Below are 16,833 nucleotides of genomic sequence, written 5' to 3' on the forward strand. Positions count from 1 at the left end.
TAGTTTATTTTAGTGTTGTTTTTTTTTTTTTTCTTGCTTGCCAAAAAGTACTAAAAAAAAAATTTTAAAAAAATCTGATTTTTGAACATGCTGCAAGACTAACAATGACTTAATACAACCGTTGTGTAAAAATCACAAATATGTTTTACCACCAGCAAAAAGATCTGATTTCTGGGCTGCACACAAACCATTTGGGGCAATTAGCGTGTAATTTAATTTGCATTAATCAGCACAAGGTCAGCAAGAAATTAACTTTGGGTGTAGATTTTACATATAACAGCATATGAGAAGAAGGGAGGAACTTCTTTTACAGGGTGCTAATTTAGAGTTAAGTGCACTCAGCAAATTTTGCAGGATCTGGCCTTGCAAAAGACATAAATGATGTGGATTTGAGAACACCGAAAGTACAAAATGTGGAGATTTACCAAGCATTTAATGTTACAATATGTAAATGCTTTAACAGATTTCTTGGCACTTGTAAAGATCAGAGCGCAGGTTTTGCTGAAGGTTCTGCTAACACTGAAGAGCTGCGTGCAGCTGAATGTGGATAGGATCTGACAAGACTGTGAACACTGACCATGCTTTGTGCCAAACAATCCAAGATGATTGTCCCAAAAGCACGGACCAGTGTTAGAAACAAGTGCACGTAGTGCTGCACAGCACTTTTTGAAATAGAACATGATTGCCAAGCCTGCACCTGTTGCCCAAATATTCTTGAGGAAGAAGGATTTGTGAACAAGACAGACTTGGAGACCTCTCATCCAGTTATTGATGGACATGCTAGATTGACAGTAGTCATCTGTACTTCTTGTGTATTCAAAAAGAGCTCTCTGGTGAGAGGAACTGGGAATAGTAGGGGAGAAATCTGGCTTTTTCTGTAGACTGTGAAGGGAACCAAAGGTGAGTGCACTCTTGGGCTTCTCCATTAAGTGCCCAAAGTTTAGCAGGATTAATCAGGCCAGAGTACATCTGAAGAAACCAGCTGTATGAAGAGTTTGGTCATGCAAAGCATGGTCACCTTGGGATTCATAATAAGGATCCAATTTGTACACGTTTGTGAGCAGGGATCATATCTTTATCAGATAACTCGGTTTAGCTTGTACCTTCCTCCCTCTGTAGCTTAGGATAAATACACATCTTCCACTGAAGCATTCAAGCTGGAAGGTAGATGCAGTCTAACTTCCACAGGAAATAGCTGTTTGCAAGTGGATATATGCTGCCTCTTACACTGTCTCTATTAATGTAGCAATTTTGGCTTTTAGCAGTGTTTTTCCTGGATAGGTAGTTCACTACTAAAAAATAGGTATTTAATTTTAAACTATTATGTCAAGCTAATAAAAACAACTTCAAACTTGATATCTTTCTCCTCAAAACCTTACGCTCCGATGTTCTAAAGGAATCATTTAGATTACAGCCTCAGTTTGGCCAGGTTTTACATCAGAGAGTTTCAAATGCCTTCATATTCAGGGTGCACTCACAGAGTCTGATTATTTCTTCCTCCTCACAAATTAACATTCTAATTCTGAAGCATAGACTTTATGACTATGAATCTAGAGACAAAAATCACTAAAAATCACTAACTATTTTGGCACAAAATTGTCAACTGCTGGATGACACGGCAAAGGTCAAAAGATGACTGTGTAGTAAACTTAAATGAAGATTTTTATTCCAACTCTTTCTTTTTAATCAATGCTAATAGACTTCTGAAGAAAAAAAGAAGTGAAAAAGAGAAGAGCATCTTCTGTATATAAAATATTAGGTAGAGAATTTAAAGTATGAAAGAAGCAACATGATTTTTTTTATCATGCAATAAAGTTAATTACGGAGGGTAAAAGCTGCTGAAACAAGTGTTTATACTAATTCATTTATAAAGTAATGGAAAATATATTGTAGCTATTAGTTTCATTTTTATGGCAACTATATAGAAATCAATCTATTATTTTCTTCCCTTCTGAGAGCATGTAAAAGGAAATAAGGAATTTGTAAAATTTCTTCAAATTCCAGCACAGTATTGTTGGATCGGGAATTCTCAACCAGTATTTGCAATGAAAGATCACTTTTGTGATCTAATTTCCCTTACATACAGGACAATGCTACATTAGCTACCTTTTCAGCCAACCTATTGAATGATGAGTTGACCCAATAAGCCTACATTTGTAAGACAGTGTGGGAGTAAGGTCAATTTCTCACATCACATTCATCGCTAAAGGATCTCTTGGTAGATGTGCCCACACATCTAGACATCAGATCCAAGAAATTAAACCTCTGCTTCACTTTCACTTGTGCATCAGTTTATGTTGAACACTGTTCTCTCTCCCGATACTTTGTTTTTAAATAGCCACAGTCATCCTCAGTGCTGGATATATTTTATGGAGGGTTGAAACACTCCCTCCGCACAAAGCACCATGAGGTCATTTTAAAATAGGCACAACAGAATTTTTAAATGCTGTTTTATTTCTAGGTGTAATTTAAGAAGACGAATAGCTCAGCTGCAATTATTAACATCATTCTCATTCCTTCATGCATGTGCACATACACAGCTTATACATCTGTATATACTGTGGAAGTTCACTTTCTTCAACTTTTCTTGCTCATAAGAAAACAAGGTCTGTGATTTTTTACATGGCGCATCTAAAAGTGATGAACCTGGCATTACTACAGGCCTGAAAATAAAGATATTCCTGTTTAGACAAAGCAGGTTCTATTGATATCTCAAATAAATGTGAAAGCAGAAAATAAATGATTCTGTAAGCATCTGTGTTCATTCTCTCTGCCATCTTTTCTCTCTTTCTCTCAGATCTGCAGCTCTGTTGCTTTCTCTATTTCTCTTAGCTCTTTTGATCAGCTTTCTCCTCCTTCCCTTTAGTTGCCAGCCAGATGTTCTTATGACATGTAGAGCTTTCCAAATAAATTATTTGCTTTGTAGAGTAGCCATGTCTGCAATCACAACCTGGCCAGTTGTAAATTGTTTCAAGTGATGCATTGTCTTAAAAAAATACACTGATGTGCGTTTCTGTGTTCAACTCTGTGATTTGCACAAGCTGCAATTTTTGTCCTTCCTTTGTCAAGGGTGGCGGAAGCACCAGAGCGGATCATTTAAATAAATAGAGAATTTTGTTCCTTCTGTGCCCCTGTCTTCCAGATGCTGAGATGCTCTGAGTCAGCACTGCTGAATGCTAGGGGGAGGCAGCACACACCTTTTCAAACAGAGAGAGACAGTCTTGTTTCTGCTTTAAATAGGAAACTTTTTACTTTCCTGCTGCCCAAATATTAATCTTCAGCATTTATACAACATTTTGAACTTCTGTATTTTCTGTCTGTGATATTTTGTTTTCTGTCTGTGATATTTTATTTTCATGATGCTCCTTGGATGCTGCCAGGTAGAAAAAGTAAGGCAAGAAAAAACTCTTGCATCATCCAGACTGACTGACCTGCATTTTGTAGGTCTATAAGTAATTGCTACCACCATGACTCAGACAGGAAAGCTAGGCATATCATCTAAAAGATCTGCCAAAGCAGACAAAAGAAGATGCTGGCAAATGTTTGACTGTTTTTATTGCATGCCTAAAACAACTACAATAATAATAATAATAATAAAACCCAACTATGATTTGCTGCATCTTTACTGCGGGAGCTTGAAAATAATTTTCCTTTTCCTGTGCACGGAGATGGCACCTCCAGATACCGTGGGCATGATTAACGCATTCAATGCGTACAGTTAGTATCTGTCCAAAAGACAGCATGATGTGCATGCACGCAGCTGCCCCTAAAACCGATCAATATGTTTAACTATGACATTGTATTAAGATACATAGTGGTGAGAAGATACATAGTGGTGAGAAATGGTGCCTCTGTATCTTTTGTTTTTACATCCTGTAGCAGTAAAGAAGCTTACTCATCTGTGTGTACATGCAGACTACAACTAGCAAGTGTAGGACTGTCCATGTGGCTGTTGATCTCTTAATAAACGAATTCCTCTTGGACCAAATTTTATCTCCCATTTACAACTAAGATAAGACAATACAAACAGCAACAACAACAACAACAACAAAAATCAGAAGAAGAAACTGAGACAAACACATAATTTGTACTAGATAAAAAACAAGCAAAGATCTCGAGAAGAGGAGAAGGTTAATGAGTTGAAGCCCATTTCTTACTATTCTTGCAAATTTTTTGGAGTGCTCTGGTTCTAGCAACAGTGGGTCTTGTGTTCAGCCATTTCTAATAATCTAAGAGCTGTGGGTGATGAGTTGCTCATTTTGTTAGATTTTAGGAGGAAATGTCTAAATGAATCGACTGCACATTGGAATGATCCTACACACTCCATTTCTGAAGCTGAAGCAGATTTCCTTTCTTCTACAGATTTCACTTGGCTGTAGCATATAGGTCTTTAAACTCAAAAGTGCCAGAAGTCAAACCATTAGCTCCAGCTTGAGAGCTCTAGACGCCCTAAAGGCAGGTTGCATCCACATCTGCATGTGCCAGATATGCTCAGGGCATCAGGGTGCTGACAGCACAGATCCTTGGGTCCTGCCTGGTGATGCTGAAGCAGAAACATGGGATTTCTCACCTCAGCTTTCAGCATGTAGGTTGGCTATCCATATATATATCTAAAAGTTAGGTATCTAATCCCATGGGAGCCAATGGAGAACATGGTAATGCTGTTTAGTACAACAAATTTATCTGCAGCAACAATAGAAAAACCCTGTACGACTAGCTTAGGCTAATTGCTCAGTATCAAGGGTGGAATTTAACTATCAAAAACAGTAAAATGCTCTCAGGTTAGAAAAGCAACTTTTCACACCTATACGAAACAACAATTTGACCATAAATAACCACACAGAACATCAGATAACTGGGACATAGACTCCTCTTATGGGGAGAAGACACATTTTAAATATTTGTATGACTCTCAATAACACACTGTTTTAAATAGCTGTTAATGTTCTGTGCATTTATTGTCATACTGCTTTATGCGGTTCATTGGATTTTTCCATTGTAAAGATGGAGATGTGAGTAAGAGGTTAATTGACTTGCACAAGATTTGATATGGGGACATGTGGTAAAATGGGAAAATGAATCAAAGCTTTCTATTACTCTAATGACTGCATTCATAATTTCCAGGCTGTTGTCCTAGACACTTGGCCACCATTTTTCTGTCATGAAATGTAGTTCGTTGCTACTAAAACTATTGCTCACTTAGTATAGCAAAGAACTATTGTGCTTTGGACTTCTGAACATTCTAGAGAATGGCCAAAGAAGCAGAGAGCAGAAGATGGTTTTTTGATTGATATAAATCACTCGTGGCTACTGGTTGCTGCAGAAGTTTTAACCATTTTCCCCTCTGTAAATGATTGGTATTCCCATGCTCTTTCAAGGTTTTGCAACCCCACACAATTATTGGAACAAACTCATAGATTGTAGAAGGATTGGGTTTACCTTAAACACAGGGCAACAAAACTATTAAACTTCTAAGGCCCACCACTGTATGTAATTTGTGTATAACATTCTGCAAAATATACATATCAGTTACGAATCTACAATCAATTTTATTGTTAAATGTTGTATTTAAACTCCACAGCTGGACTTTCATCTTGAAAGAAGCCAGATAGCCCTGTGCATCTGGTTTAATCTTCCCTTAAGCCATATTATTTTAAAGGCACTCCTGCTTAGTATATCTTACAATTGAAAAATAAGGCTCATATTCCCTCTCATCTTCAGCAGCTGTGATCCCTCTGCAGATGTTGCTCTGTCAGACATTTCATTATGTGTGATAGAAAACATAGGTTCTTTTTGTCTGTCTGTTGCTGCTTTGTGGGTTTGATTTTCTTTTCCTTTATTTACTCCTTTGGCCATAGATGAGTCCTTCCTTAGTACTTCACTTTATTTCCTATTGCTGCTGCTTTGCCTTCTTTCTAAGTACAGAAACGATGGAGAACTTGCAACTGTGCAGAGCTGCCCAACAGAAGCCCATTGATTCTCCACCAAAGGGCTCTGTGGAAGCCATTCTACTTCAGCCTGAAAAGAAATCTTTGTCCCTGCAGCTGGTAGTGCCTTAAGATGCCGATAGTTGCCATATTTTTGGAAAACTGTAGCAGTTTATCAGACTGTTTGACACTTCCCATTCAGCTGTATATTCTTGAGCATTCTCTAGTGTTTGCTTCCTCTTCTACATCAGTCTTATGAGTGTGAGGCTGGTCAGGAGCAGCCGGGCCTCATGGTGAGGTATGCTGGGCCAAAGTCATTTGGAGGCAAACGGTGAAGGAGGAGAAATCTGGAGTGCCAATGGTCATACTTGAAAATGGTAGTAATGGATTTAGCATTTGGGGCAGGAGGTATGGAATTTGTCATGCTGGCTTAGTATTTTCCTGGCTGTATTCCAGGACTGTTCAGATATTTTTAGTATGAAGTACAAGCAATGTTGTCTCAGTTGACCTTGGAGCACGACATTTGAACATGGCATTGGTTTGAATTGCTAATCATTAAAACGATAATTCATATTTTTTTATTACAAGAGGAACTAAAATTCTGGCCATGTTTTGCAGATGAAAAGCGAAGCAAACCAAAACCTGCCTTCTCTTGACTTGCAGTCCTTCATGATATTCATGTTTCTTAAACTACTGTCTTCATCTCTTCGTACATCATTAAAAGTAGTTATGCCTAGCTTTGTTTTTGTCACTTGTCTTTTGGTCATTTGACAAGTATTATACCAAAATGACAGAAATTAATCCCAGGGTCTCACAGTGTTAAATGAGAAGCATAGAACAAAAGGATGGTTTCTGCTGCAAAAAAAATTTATGACCTTAATAGACGTTTATAGCTGTTATCTAGAAGGCAAGAAGCTACCAGTATATTTATGCCAGTGATTTCTCCCTCTTTGCCTCTGTTCGCAGAGTAAAGTTTACCAGAAAGATCAAGCCTCTAAATGCCAAGTTCTGTTCAGCAGATAGAAGCAGTATCACCACATCAGGATATCAAATTAAGACATTTTAAGACATTAATGTACAATGAAGGAAGAAGGGTTAAATCAACCATAGATATAGCTAAAAGTGTATGAAAGTTTGGATTCAAGTTTTCAAGTCCAAATTTATTTCAAGCTTAGTATCTTTTACTCCTAATGGTCTTTTTGAGTAGCTTTAATTTTTGGAGACTGTGTTCATTGAGTCTTACATTTGCCAACGTGAACAGGACCTCAGAGAAAATGAGAACCATTGTTAAGATGCATTTTACTGCCTCAGTGGTGCAGAAAAGCCTTTGGCTGAAAAAAGCATCAAGGTCTTGTTGACATTTTCTATCTATTAAGTAAGCACAAACTCAAGTATCTGATGTAGATTCAAAGCAAACAGAAAAACAGACACAGAAAGAAAAAAAAAGGAAAAAGAAAAAGAAGAAGGAAAAGAAAAAGAAGAAGGAAAAGAAGAAGAAGAAGGAAAAGAAGAAGAAAAAGAAAAAGAAAAAAAGAAAAAGAAAAAAAAAGAAAAAGAAAAAGAAAAAGAAAAAGAAAAAGAAAAAAGAAAGAAGAAAAAAAAAAAAGAAGAAGAAGAAGAAAAAAGAAAAAAACAGCCTTCTGGCATGGTTTAAAGATTCACCAATCAGCACCAGAAGCTGAAACCAAGATGTGAATATAAACCTCTCTTTGACTGCCCTGGCAACTGAGAAGTCCACAACCAATTTCTAAATCACATGGCAGATCTCCCAATTAATGCCCAAAAGGCTGTTTCCTTGAAATCAGAGTCACGCTATAGTTCCTTTCATACATCGGAAGTGAGTAAATCAGTGAATAATGCAACCCCCTTCCTGTCTGCCAGAACTCTGCCAAACCAAGCACATGGGGCTGGGTTCAAGCAAACTGTTACTTGTTAAAGTAACGTAAAGGATTTGTGTTTTGGAGGGGTTAAAATTGCTCAGATAAAGGGAAAACTTACAGAAGATCCGCAGGTGCCTGCATGAATACTCCCCAGTCTCTCTGATGCGAGCTGGCAGGTCCCATAAAGCCGCTCAGCCTTGAACAGGGAAGGGAAGGGAAGGAGGCAGAGAGCAAGAGCTCCAGCTGCGACTCCAAAGCCCCAGAAAGAGCCTCTAACCCAATTCCCTTCAAGTGCACAAGCCTCGCGAACTGCAGCATCTGTTTGCCACTGTATTCACTGAGTTCACAGGGCAAACAAAAGATCCATATCAAGCATGCATCCTTCCAGAGGGGGAAATCCTTCCTTCCTTCACCCATATATTTGCCTTTCTTTTCTTTCCGTTATTTTCTTTTTTTTTTTTCCAGGGGAGGTGAGGGAGAGGGGGGTTGTCACTAATTATTTTTTTTATAGTAATTAAGAGAGCTAACACCAGCTAGGCTAGAGTGAACGCAAACAAGACCCCTATAGGCAGCACAGTGCATTAATGTAAAATATGCCCAGACAACATAACTTGTCAGAGAGGATTATTTCTGCTTAGTGAATCTGCAGGGGCCCCTTTGCTCCACCACTCAGCGTCTGCCTAGAGAGAGAAAGAGTAGCCATTAGTGAGTAGCTACTGTGGCATTGATGTTTGAGCGCACTTCTGAACTGGCTTTTGTTGAGAATATCGGTGCAGAAAGCATGCGCTGTCCCAAATCCGCTGTTACTATGAGAAATGAGGAGCTGCTTTTAAGGTATGTTGTCTCCTTTGTTTTAACGCGTGCTTTCGAGTTGCCTGGGCCCGCTGCAACTATATCCGTGCTGGGTATTAAGTAGTTTCCCTATTTAAAGGAAAAGACAGGCATTGCTGCGTGCAGGGAGCGTTTCCATGAGTTAGAACTGCACATTTCATGTATGACGACAAATGTACGGAGAGGGCAAGGAGGGAAAATATAATATTTATGTATCTTTCTTTTTTTCTTTCTTTTTTTTTTTTTTTTTTTTTCCCCTTAAATGAAAGGCGGTATTTCTTTTATCACCTCCTTTGCAATATTTCTGCCTGCCTCATTATTATGCACTGGGCATGGAATAAGCATGGAAAAAGCTCAGGGAGACTCCATATTAGAGCTAGTGCCCTAAATACCACTTTAATTTTCACTTACCCTATGTAAATAGTTATTAATGCTCTGCCTCGTCCTCTCCACTTGAAGATGTTTTAAAAATACGTAGATACTTCTGCATGTGGGATTATACATATATTCTTTATGCTCCCAGGTTTAGCGGGGGGCCAGCACCGAGTTCTCTTTTCAGAGACACACACAGACACACAGACACACACACACACACAGAATTATGCTGGAATTGGCACCCCGCTTTGAAAAATGTAGTCTTTTGTTTATTTGCTAGCAGACATCATAGCACTGAATACATCTTTTGGTCTGACAATGGGACAGCTGAACAATGGTGCTGTCAAACTAGCTTAATGTATGTCTGGCAATGGGGTGTTTTTGTTGTTTTTTCTTTCCTTTTCTCAGCCCCTTTTTCATTTCCCTTAATCTTTCTGTGTATGCAGTATAATATGAAGTCTATTGCCTAATTTGTGAAGGTTGTTTCATCTGAGATCCGCTGCTAGTAGTGCAGGGAGGGGGAGGTTTGCGTCTTACAATTATGTCCATGGCATTAAGTTGGAGATTTATTGGTATCATCCTCTCCTTTAACTGTGAAGAGAAAACTTATTGATTCTGAAAGCTTACAATACTGCTGTCAATCTGGCGAATGCATAGTTGCCAAATGTGCCCTTGCATGATTTTATGCCCGATCATATCAACTTTAACTGCTGTTTTGAAGATACTGCTTCTAATTTTGTTTAGGTAATGAAAATGCAATAAAAATGATAAATCAGATCTCAAAGTGGGAGCCTATGCTACTTTCCATTTTTATAATCCAGCTATTAGCATATGTTAGAATTTTTAAGGTCAGGCAGAATAATTTACCTGGATGATTCCTATTCATATCCCAAAATCTAACAAATTATTCATATGACATTTTGTGAATTATGTATCTATTTTGACAGCCATAGTTTAGGATCCGAACACTTAACAGTTTTTGTTTTGCATCTGGAAAAATGTTCACAGACATGATGCACTAGGAAAATAAACTGTTACAAAGCTCTTCAAAAATTTGGAGTCTTTACTTGAACAGCAGCCTGTGTCTTAAATGAAATGAATTGTCATCAGTCTCATGGAGTTTCTGAAGCTATGTAAAGCCTTTAAATAGTTTGCATCTTAAGTAAATGCATCACTTTCAGTTTAATTGTAGTCTTTACTTCCGAGAGAACAGGTAGATGGTTGTCAGTGTGGTTTATTTTTTGCTTGGATCAATTAATCTTAAGGGCTTTGTGATTATTTTTTTTTTTTTAATCTGGATCCTAGTGCATGATTTATACAGGGTCAGGACCCCTTAATTTAAAACAAAACAAAACAAAACAAAACATTAAAGATTTATTGGTACGGATCAAAACTTTCTAAGCATGTATTTTCAACAGCAGTGTTTTATGGGGAGACTCTGAGTGTTCGCTATGCTTCTTTGCATTTTTTCTATCGTTGTCTCATCTCCTTCCCTTGTGTGTTGAGATGGTATAAATCAATACGAAAGAGTTTACATGAATAATAAGGTAATATCGCATAAAATACGCCTGAAGCGTAGAGGTTATGGATTATCAGGTGGTGCCTGCATACTGTGTGCTGTGCATAAACATGAAGAGTGCACGGATTGCGTTTAGTACAACGGGACCATGCAGTAAATCACTTTCTTGGGAGAACTTCTTTAGAGCCAAACATTAACTAGTTCACAACTGCTCCCCACTGCCAGCACTGGGTGCGTTGTGTTTTACCAAGTTATCCGCCTGCAGTTTGTGCTCTCTGGCAGCTGATGCCCTTTGTGCCGGGAAGCCCGGTGAGCAGCTCGCTCCGCTGACATGGAAATTCCCCTTTGGTGACTGCCCAGAGTAGGGTGGGTGCCACGTCTGTAGCAGACACCCAGAGACAACCTGGGCAGCACACTCACCCTCCACTTACAAGGACTATTCAATACTAAAACTCTTTCCCAAGCGCTCTTCTCACAGGTGAGTTCATACCAAACTTTCAGTAGCTCCTATGTTTTCAGATTAAATGCTGCATAAAATCCATAAAATGAAGATTTTTTACTTAGATTGCCAATTACTTTGTATTTTTCCAAAGGTGTTTTCTGACATTCCATTCACATCAAAGACTAATTTTTGAATTAGTCTGTGTGAATCCTGCTACAAAAAAAAAAAAAAAAAAAAAAAAGTATTTACTGAAATACTGCTTTTTGAGCCATAACAATTATTATTAACATCAAAGAAAGTGAAGCAAATCTGTAACATATGCTATTTCTTAGCATGCCTGAACAAAATTGTTGGCTTTTGAGAGACTGTATAGGTTTAGAGCTCTCATGCTCTTAACATCACAGGTGTCCTCAACCTTACCTATGCTAAATCTCGCCCATTCACAAAGCAATGTGGTGCCTAGCAGTTGTCAAACTTGGCAACATCTGTTTCCATAACAGTGCTAAGAGAGCTAATACAGAGACTCTGCATGAGTTGTTATTTGTTCTTGCAATGACCAGGAGTAATGCCAAAAAGAAATACTGTCCTTGGTCGTACCTGGTAGAGCAAGGTGCTAATGTGGGACTTGGCTTTCCATTCTGCCATGGGAAATGGAAGTGAAAGATATTTATTTATTAGCCTGGAATCTTTGTCTTTATTTTTTCCGGATTCACAAAGCACAATCTGTAACATCAACATGTTAATATTCTCTTTGTTAAATGAGAATAAAACTGAAGTGTTTCTGTTATCAAATTTACGTATATAAGATTGCAAACTATACCTTTGGGGCTGAAAAACAAAGGAGGGCATTCAATTAATATTCATATCTAGAAGTTTTACTGCAAGTGTAGATTGTGCTTGAATACTTAAGAAGTCATTCAGAAGTGAATCAATACTAATTATTGTAATCAGGAGGGTTAATTAGCTGAAGATGCTGCTGATGGAAAGTTCACTGCTTACAGCCCTGAAAACACCTAAGTTGATGAAATCTGAAAGCAAGATGTCGAGGAGGACTTTGTATAGAAAGAAAGGCTTAGCTTTCCTTTGACAGTTGTTCCAAAGGGGAAGCGTGCCTTTTACTTTGTCTTTTGCATGATATTTATTTGGGGAGTATTAGAAGATGCAACTAAATCTGTCTTGATATTTTGTGGTAGTTTCTCATTAAATGCAAGTACCATTTTGGATAACCTGTACTGTCTCCACAGCATTCATTTGCAGATTACCATAAATTAATATGGATAATCCTATGCATTTGAAATCTTGTTCCAGCACTGTTATGGAAAGCAATTATTTTTATTTTCTTTTGCCATTTATGTGCACGCATGGGGTCCTTCCATGTTCTGTATACATAAATTGCACATGCTCTCTGTCTAACATGCATATATACATCAGTGTGTATGTACACCACATGCACTTGTGCACACAAGTTTAAACATTTGTTTATTGTGACTGTTTATTTCTATAATCCCCTTCCCCTAGAAGTTAGTTTTGATCTGCAAAAAATTATTCAACTACACATAATTCAGGGATGAGCTATTGAACAAGTAATTCATGAAATATAAGTCAGATTATAAGGGATAAAAGCTGAAAACAAACAACAGAAGAAAACCATTATCTTTTCCCTTAATTAGAGCACTTGAGTTTCTTAAAGTGAGCGTTACTGAATTCAGGAACATCTAACTGTACCAAATCATATCTCACAGATGAATTGTGGCAAGCTTTTTTCTCTAATGATGGCTAGTTTTTTTGTGTTGTATTTTTTCCCTCTAGTTACATCTGCTAGGGTTATAACCAAGATGAATGTCTGGACATTTATCTGAGCACATTGTAAAAAAATAAAATAAAATCTCTCTCTTTCACACACACGCTCATGTAAACTCCCTGATGTAAAGTGATGTTTTTAAAAGAAAGAAATTCTGTTTCAAAACATATTCTTCTTCACTCTCTTAATACATTAGAGATTATCATGTGCAGGTGCTATTTGTCTTTGCAACTGCTTCCCTATGACTGTTTTACTGCTTCCAACACGTTTACTTGTATGTCAGCCATATAAAAGGGAACTGAAAATGGCAGCTGTTGAGAAAGCATGTCGCCATGCCTGGAATGACATGCATTATCAGGGCAGCAGGAGTTGCTGGCTCCACAGCCCATTCCGACTTGACCTGCTGAATGATTGGCTGCCTGGGATAGTGATGAATCGCTGGAGTTTATGAAACAGGACTGCTGGCATCCTCACAGAGGAAACAAAAACTGGATTTTTCCTCTAACTCTCATGTCATGGCAAAAACACAGCTTTTCTGTTGTTGCTTTGCTTTTGTGTTACTTCACCCTGCAGCGGAAGCAAATGCAGCAATTAAACTCACTTTAATACTGGTCTTGGCAAGTTAATGCTGCGCTGAAGATTAACTCTCTTTCTGGGATGGATAAAGACAGTGAATGTCTAAGTAAGAATTTTCCCAAATTTAGGGTGAATCTTGATCTGGACCCTAATTTTTTCATCTCCCATTCCAGTCTTGAGACTTACATACCCTAAGTACTAATGAGCTCAAGCAGGATGCAGAATGGATTTTAGCTACTCTTACAACTTTATTCTCACTGCTCTGCTAAGGAGCAGTGACCATTTCTTGGGCTAATATCAGACAGATGCATCTTCAGGTTTTCTCAACTAATGGCCAAATAACATTGCTGGAAAGCATCGGCTCTCAAATTTGCACTCAGTGTCTAGGTGGTTCATGAAATTATATTATGCATTAAGACCACATTACTGGATTAGGCTCTTAAGAGTCAGTACTTGTAGGAAAAAATCGTGGTCTGTAAACCTGCACCGGTGCACCAAGAAAGACACAGTATGGATCACAAGCTGCCCTGTAAAACACAGCCGAGTAAAAAATGATCCTTTTATTTCAATTAAAGCACCCAAAATTGTGTTTAGGAGTGGGATTACTTGCTTGTCTGTCCATGCAGCTAACTTGGTGCTGGTGTGCTAGCCTGTGTCTCTCATTCTGGTAGAATAAACTAATTTTAGGTCAATTCTCTGATTCAAAGGAATAGGATTACCAAAAAAATTGCTTAGGAAGTTTTAAATATTGCACTTATATGAAGATAATGCTTTCTGCTGTTACATTAGAGAGGGTTTTTCCTGAGTCTTACGCTTTGCTGCCTAAGCTTTTCTCCTCCAGTTCTAAAAAGCAATTTGCATGCTTGCATTCGCTATTAGACTTTTTCACCTTCCTCCAAATAATTCAGCAGTGGCTGCTGCTAGGCTCTGGATGCCAGAGAGGCTGAATCGCTTCTGTTATTTAAGTCACATCCTTCTTGATGTCCCTGCAACGATTCTGAAACTGAGGAGGGCAAACTTTTACCGTGCGGAAAGTGGTGGCATCAGGAACTGTTGCATGTGCCTTTGGGTGCACAAGGGGGAAACACTGTCCTTGCTTCCGAGTTCCCATGGCAGCAAATCAGCAGGTCATCTTTGAGAGCAGCCTTTGAGGATGCCAGACAACAGTCTGTTACGAGGAGGAAAACAGAGCAGAGGGCTGGAGGGGAAAAAATTACAGAAAATCTGAGAGGGAATGTGGGAATTTGCTATCCCTTTTAGACAAATAGAGGAGAGAAAAGAAAAGCAAGGGCATCCTGACGTGGATCATCTGGAAATTGAACCTTGCAAGTGTAGATAGCTGTGGATGATGCCATGGCTGTGCTATGGAGTGAATTTAAGATTCAAATCCTGCACCTGCTCTCCCTGGAAGCTGCAGGTCAGCATCTGAAGAATTGAGGGCCTCTAGAAAAGAAACGGTGAATTATCAGAAAACTTACATTCTAAGAGACTCTATTTTCAACAATCTATTGGTTTCGTTTTCTTTTTCTTCTGCCTAAAAAATTATCTATTTTCAGTTAAAATGCGAGGAAGAAGCTCACTCTAAAGCTTGAAAATTTGCCTGCATCATTTCAGCCCACATTTAATTTTAATGAGAGAGTTATATAACCTCCTTTAAAAATAACAAAACACTAACAGAACTGCATTGGCAACATCAGGTGTTCTGCAGAACTGCTCAGATGAATCATATGGAGATCTGCCTGTGAACGTCTGATGAACACACATTTAACTTAGTTAACCCCCACGCCTGAATGTAGCAATCCAAAGTGACCAAATTTTTTTCTGACGAGTTGTTTTCACAAAAGGATACCAAAATAGTTGCCAGCCTTAGGGCCTCATGGCTAATCATTTCTGTGCTATTTAATGGATTCAAAAGTTCCATATGAATTATTATGACTATACAAAAAAAAAAAAAAAAAAAAAAAAAGTGAAAATTTTATGTTAAAAACTGAGCTAGCTGGTTTTTAATGTCTTGCTTCAGAACGGGAAGCCAGCGTTCCTATTTGTTGCACTGAGCCTGAAATCTCTGAAATTGTTAAGAGCATCCCATTAACAGGCAGCTCTGGGAGAAATAAACATTTGACTTTATAAATGTTCCTTTGGGAGAGAGAACTCAGGGAAAAAGAAATCAGAATCGGTGATTTTGAACCTGTTAAACAACTTGGTTTGGACTCAGTCTTTGACTTCAGAATGTCCCCAAGCCACTGGTTGCTGGAAGATAGAAAGGATGACAGTACACTTGCCCTACTCATTCTCTATCTCTGTGCATCCATTACAAGCTATTATCAGTGACAGGGCATGGACTAGGTGGACCTTCTGATCTGACCTATGTGACAATTCTCACAATGTAGGTTTAGGGAAAAAATAAAAATACAAACAGGCATGGTGCAGTTTTCTGCACGTCCAAATGCATTACAGTTGCTGTAGGAGCCTTTTCTTTCTTCCCTTCATGTCTGATTTAATGGATTCTGTCTGCAGGAAATAACAATGTCAAACAAAGCTAGTTACTTTACATATTATCAGAGTGATTGTTTGTTATTTCTGAGGACCAAGATGTATGCCAGGCACTTCACTAACAAATGAAAAAAGACCTTAAAGATGTTGCAAATTGAGTGTAAGGCGAGGGCCAATTGTTGGCAGTAAAAAGGAAAGAAAAACACATGGCAGCAGTGAATGGAAAGGAAGACAGAGGTTAATGCTATGAAGATCCTGCAGTTACTCAAAGGTGCATGACAGAAGATTAATTTAGATCCTGTAATAAACCCCACAAATTTGTTTCCATTTGGTTTTTTAAAAAAAGTCTACTTCTGGCTTCCTGTCTCTTTCAGTGTCCCTTATCCATCCTCTTGCCCTGCTGCTGTCATATCGTAATTTTACAATTGCCTTTGCCCATTGCTTTGGGAATTGCTTCCCTTAGCACTAACTCCAGATCCAGCACTTACCTGTACCCAGCCCATACACCCTCTTCCACTGTCTCTCCCACAACAACCAGCCTCCAAGCTGGACAAAAACCTTCAGGAATCTCAAATTGATAATAAAATGGGGAAGTTTTTATTGTCTCCTAGTAGTTGTCACAGTGAGTTCGCGCTAAGATAAGAGATGTTTGATTATGGTGGGCTTTTCCCCTGCCCAGTGAAGGCATTTGTGAGAATGGAGTTTCACACATATGAGCACCTATCTTGTCTTACAAGCTTATGCTTCTTCGCCTGAAGATACTACAAAAGCCAAATCCAATCATATGAAGTCTCCATTATAGGTTGCTCTTCTAGAGTTGTATGGAAAGGTGGGTTCTTTTTGCTAAAGTACTCATTATTTAGAAGGAAATCAGATTTGCCCAGAGCATGCAGAACCCTTTTTACTTTACTGGTGGGGTTGCAGTTGGTGCTGGAATCAGTGAGTGGCAATATAGTTCATAAAATATAAAATAAAATTAAAAAAAAAAA

The 16,833-nt window shown here is 38.4% G+C and overlaps 1 protein-coding gene and 1 long non-coding RNA gene across 8 annotated transcripts in view; one reads left to right on the plus strand and one right to left on the minus strand.

Moving 5' to 3' along the window:
* Nucleotides 1-8,108, minus strand: part of LOC122180881 — a 30,509-nt gene extending 22,401 nt beyond the window's left edge. The window contains exon 1 of the long non-coding RNA XR_006179254.1: nt 7,926-8,108. This is a non-coding gene — a long non-coding RNA (uncharacterized LOC122180881). The remainder of the gene's footprint in view (nt 1-7,925) is intronic.
* CELF2 (CUGBP Elav-like family member 2) overlaps nt 1-16,833 on the plus strand; it is a 367,962-nt gene that overhangs the window by 110,316 nt on the left and 240,813 nt on the right. For 2 of the 7 annotated variants that reach the window (XM_042872812.1, XM_042872813.1), the window contains exon 1: nt 7,552-8,641. The exons of 1 other annotated variant lie outside the window; for it this stretch is intronic. In XM_042872812.1, the coding sequence (XP_042728746.1) occupies nt 8,535-8,641 (107 nt within the window). In that variant the 5' untranslated portion in view covers nt 7,552-8,534. Of the gene's footprint in view, nt 1-7,551; nt 8,642-10,850; nt 11,011-16,833 lie in introns of those variants that run through there. 4 more of the 7 variants (XM_042872822.1, XM_042872818.1, XM_042872828.1 and 1 more) reach the window with 4 other exon arrangements.

This window comes from Lagopus leucura, unplaced genomic scaffold (genome assembly GCF_019238085.1).
Source record: "Lagopus leucura isolate 7727_CA_CO unplaced genomic scaffold, USGS_WTPT01 Super-Scaffold_100008, whole genome shotgun sequence".
Lineage (NCBI taxonomy): Eukaryota > Metazoa > Chordata > Aves > Galliformes > Phasianidae > Lagopus > Lagopus leucura.